At 37.0% G+C, this 4,306-nt stretch overlaps 1 protein-coding gene across 1 annotated transcript; it reads right to left on the bottom strand.

Annotated features, from left to right (window-relative positions):
* Positions 1–1,984: 1,984 nt before the first annotated feature.
* Positions 1,985–3,717, bottom strand: LOC105805541 (heterogeneous nuclear ribonucleoprotein A1-like). The gene has a single exon (XM_012638448.1). It carries the CDS (start codon positions 3,645–3,647, stop codon positions 2,661–2,663), a length of 987 nt encoding a protein of 328 aa, XP_012493902.1. The 5' UTR covers positions 3,648–3,717; the 3' UTR covers positions 1,985–2,660.
* Positions 3,718–4,306: the final 589 nt, after the last annotated feature.

Genomic DNA, 4,306 nt, shown 5'->3' with positions numbered 1-4,306 from the left:
CTCAATCATAAGAAACGACAGTGATCTAGAACCTCTTATACTTTCCTGGATTAAACTTAAGCCCATTATCCAAAGTGAGGCACCACAAGATTGGAAGAATGGGCTCCACTTGTACTCGCCATCAAATTGGTACTAACTGATCAACACTAGGGTGATCACTTGGCAGTAATACTCTCCAGGGATTAGGGGGATTGGGGGGGTGTAAACCTGCAACTAAAGGACACGGGGAGCACTGTAGGGGGGAAGGGCATGCCTTTAACCCTCACTTGGGTGAGGCAAAGACATAAAGTGTAACCATAATGTTTGTACCCTCATAATACCCTGAAATAATAAAAAAAATTGTTTAATATGATTGATAGTGTTGCTCAAGTCTACTATATTTTGTTATTTTCTGCTTTTTATATTGATAACTGAGATGTCTCCAACTATAATTATGTATTTGTCTCTTTCTCCTTCTAGTTCTATTCATTTTTGCCTCAAAAATTGGCCATGTATTTTTGAAACTCTTTTCTTAGCTGTACACACATTTAGGATTGTTACATTTTCTGAGGGAAGTGTCCTCCTATTGACTTTGGCTGATGTTCATATAATTACTCCAGCATTCTTTTGATTATTTCCATAGCATATCTTTTTACATGTGACAATCTGTGTCTTTTTTTTACATGTTTAAACCATTTGCATTTAATATAATTAATGATATGGTTGGATTAAAATGTACCATATTAGTTGTTGCTTTCTATTTGTCCCATCTGTTTTTTAGTTATTCTTTCCCCTTTTTTCTCAATACTTTTGTATTGAGTATTTTTTATGATACTGGATTATTGGATTATCATTTATAGCTCTTTAAAAATTTTTTTGGTAGTTTCCCTAGGATTTTTAATAGACACATTTAGTTAATCACAATCTACCTTCAAAGAATATTATGCCACTTCATGTGTAGAGTAATCTTTATAACAATATACTCCTAATTCCTCTCTCTCATCCTTTGTGCTATTGTGATATATTTTACTTTTATATGTGCTCTAAACCCACAATACATTGATGCTTTTTTTCTTTATATAGTAAATTATCTCATAAAGTGATTAAAAACAAGAAACAATTTTTATTTTTACCTTCACTTTAATAATTTTCAGAGAGCTTTGTGTGGGTCCAGGTATCTGTCTGGTATTATATTGCTTTCTCCTTAAAAACTTTCTGAAACATTTCTTGTGGTATAGGTCTGCTGGCAATGAATTCTTTCAGTAGTTTTTTTCACCTTATTCTTCAATGACTTGCTTTTTAAAAATTGGTACATAATTGAAGTACACATTTTCAGGGTACATGTGATAATTTAATACATTTATGTAATTTGTAAAGATTAAATCAGTGCACTTCAGATATCCAACACCTTAAATATTTGTCTTTTCTGTATGCTAGAATCGAATTCTTCTCTTCTATTTTGAAATGCACATTAGATTATTGTAAACCATAACCGCCCCACTGATCTATCTAACACTAGGTCTTATTTCTTCTGCTAAACTGTATATTTGTACCCATTCATCAACTTCTCTTCATTCTACCTTCCCCCTACCCCTCCTAGCCTCTGGTAACCACCAATTTATTCTCTATCTTCATGAGAACCACATTTTTTTTTTTAGCTCCCACATATGAGTGAGAACATGCAATTTTTGTCTTTCTGTGCTTGGTTATTTAAATTAACATAATGACATCCAGTTCCATCCATGTTGTTGCAAATCTCAGGATTTCATTCTTTTTATGGCTGAATCATATTCCATTGTGTCAATATACCATTTTTTTATCCATTTATTTGTTGATGGGTACTTAGATTGATTCCATATTTTGGCTATTGTGAATAGTGCTGCAATAAACATAGGGATGCAGATGTCTTTTTGATATATTGATTTCCTTTCTTTTGCTTATATACCCAGCAGAATTATTTCTGGATCATATCGTAGTACTATTTTTAGTTTTTTTGTTTTTTTTTTTCAAGAGAATTAAATCGTTTATTGATTACACATGATAATGGTTGATACACAAGCTTCATTCCCATCTATAATTTTATCTGGTACCATTATTCAATTTAGATATATTGCATAGGATATGCTAACAATCATCTTTATAACCAATAATTCTATGATTTTCCTTGGATGAACCCTTTTAATGGTGAACTTCAGGTCACAACAGTAACCGTAAGTTCAACTACACCAAGGTTTCTGAAGACAATGGCTTCTCCACCCAAGCAGGTCGTAAATGAATTTCAAATAGAACCTGGTATCACCCTGAAGGAATTCTGTCTTCACACTTTTGGGGAAGTTTACCAAAATGGCTTCAGAGTAGACTAACTTTACACAGCACATTAAAAAAAAAAAAAAAAAAAGACACATTTATTCAGCGTCATGATCAGCTATTACATTTAGAAAAATCTACATTAAAACCCTTTGTTGGAATGCTTTACACTTTCCACAGAACAGAAACTAAAATAACCTGTTATACAATTAGTCACAAATACAGTTCTCAAGTTTTTTGCCCATACATATGAGTATTGTCTAAAACATGTCTTCTTTGTAGCAGCTAGGCCCTGCCACCACTGTGCTTGGCTGAGTTCACAAATCTGTTGTAACCTGTAGCTTCCTTGTCACTTCTCTGGCTCTCCTCTCCTGCTAAGCTTTGTTTCCTGGGAATAATTCAAACCTTCTGCCACTGCCATAGCTACTGCTGCTACTGGAACCACCATAGCCACCTTGGTTTCGTGGTTTGGCAAAGTATTGGCCTCCACCACCATAGGGGCCAGAGCTTCTGCTTCCAAAATTTCCTCCCTTCATGGGTCCAAAATTTGAAGACTGATTGTTGTAATTGCCAAAATCATTGTAGCTTCCACCACCTCCAAAATTGCTTCCATCATTACCAAATCCATTGTACCCATCCCCACTGCCACCATATCCACCACCACCACAGCTGCCACCAAAGCCACCTCGACCACTGAAGTTTCCTCCATGGCCAAAGTTGTCATTCCCACCAAAACCACCTCCACGACCGCCACCAAAGTTTCCAGAACCACTTTGACCTCTTTGGCTGGGTGAAGCACTAGCCATCTCTTGCTTTGACAGGGCTTTCCTTACTTCACAGTTGTGGCCATTCACAGTATGGTATTTCTGAATGACAATCTTATCCACAGAATCATGGTCATCAAAGGTTACAAAAGCAAAGCCCCTCTTCTTGCCACTGCCTCTGTCAGTCATGATTTCAATCACTTCTATTTTCCCATACTGTTCAAAATAGTCTCTTAGGTGATATTCTTCAGTATCTTCTTTAATGCCACCAACAAAGATCTTTTTCACAGTTAAGTGGGCACCTGGTCTTTGAGAATCTTCTCTGGAGACAGCTCTCTTTGGTTCCACAACTCTTCCATCCACCTTGTGTGGCCGTGCATTCATTGCTGCATCCACCTCCTCCACAGTGGCATATGTGACAAACCCAAAGCCCCTGGAGCGCTTGGTGTTTGGATCTCTCATTACCACACAGTCCGTGAGCGTTCCCCATTGCTCAAAATGGCTCCTCAGACTCTCATCGGTCGTTTCAAAGCTCAACCCTCCGATGAATAGCTTCCGCAGCTGTTCGGGTTCTTTAGGAGACTCTGGCTTAGACATGAAGGCAGTGGGAAGAGAGACTTTAACGATGCTTCCTCGGCAGCGTCCACAGGCAGAAAGGCTGTTTTTAGTTTTTTGAGGAATCTCCATACTGTTCTTCAGAGTGGCTATACTAATTTACAGTATGAGGACTCCCTTTTCTCCACATCCTTGCCAGCATCCACTATTGCCTTTTTGATACAAGCCATTTTATGGAGTGAGATAATATCTCACTGTAATTTTGATTTGCGTTTTTCTGATGATTAATGATGTTGAGCACTTTTTCAAATGCATGTTGGCTATTTGTATGTCTTCTTTCGAGAAAGGTCTATTCAGATCTTTTGCCCATTTCTAATCAGATTATTTGGTTTTTGCTAGTATGTTGTTTGAGCTCCTTATCTATTTTGGTTATTAATCCCTTGTCGGATGGGTAGTTTGCAAAGATTTTTTCCCATTCTGTGAGTTGTCTCTTCACTTTGTTGATTGTTTCCTTTGCTGTGAAGAAACTTTTTAGCTTTATGTAATCACATTTATCTAGTTTTGCTTTGGTTGCCTGGGCTTTTGAAGTCTTACACAAAAATCATCTTTGCCCAGACTAATGTCCTGGAGTGTTTCCCCAGTGTTTTCAGCATTACAGGTCTAGATTTCTGTCTTTAATCCATTTTGATTTCATTTTTGTG

The sequence above is a fragment of the Propithecus coquereli genome, unplaced genomic scaffold, assembly GCF_000956105.1.
Source record: "Propithecus coquereli isolate 6110/MARCELLA unplaced genomic scaffold, Pcoq_1.0 Scaffold13, whole genome shotgun sequence".
NCBI lineage: Eukaryota > Metazoa > Chordata > Mammalia > Primates > Indriidae > Propithecus > Propithecus coquereli.
This window is presented reverse-complemented; position numbering and strand designations above follow the sequence as displayed.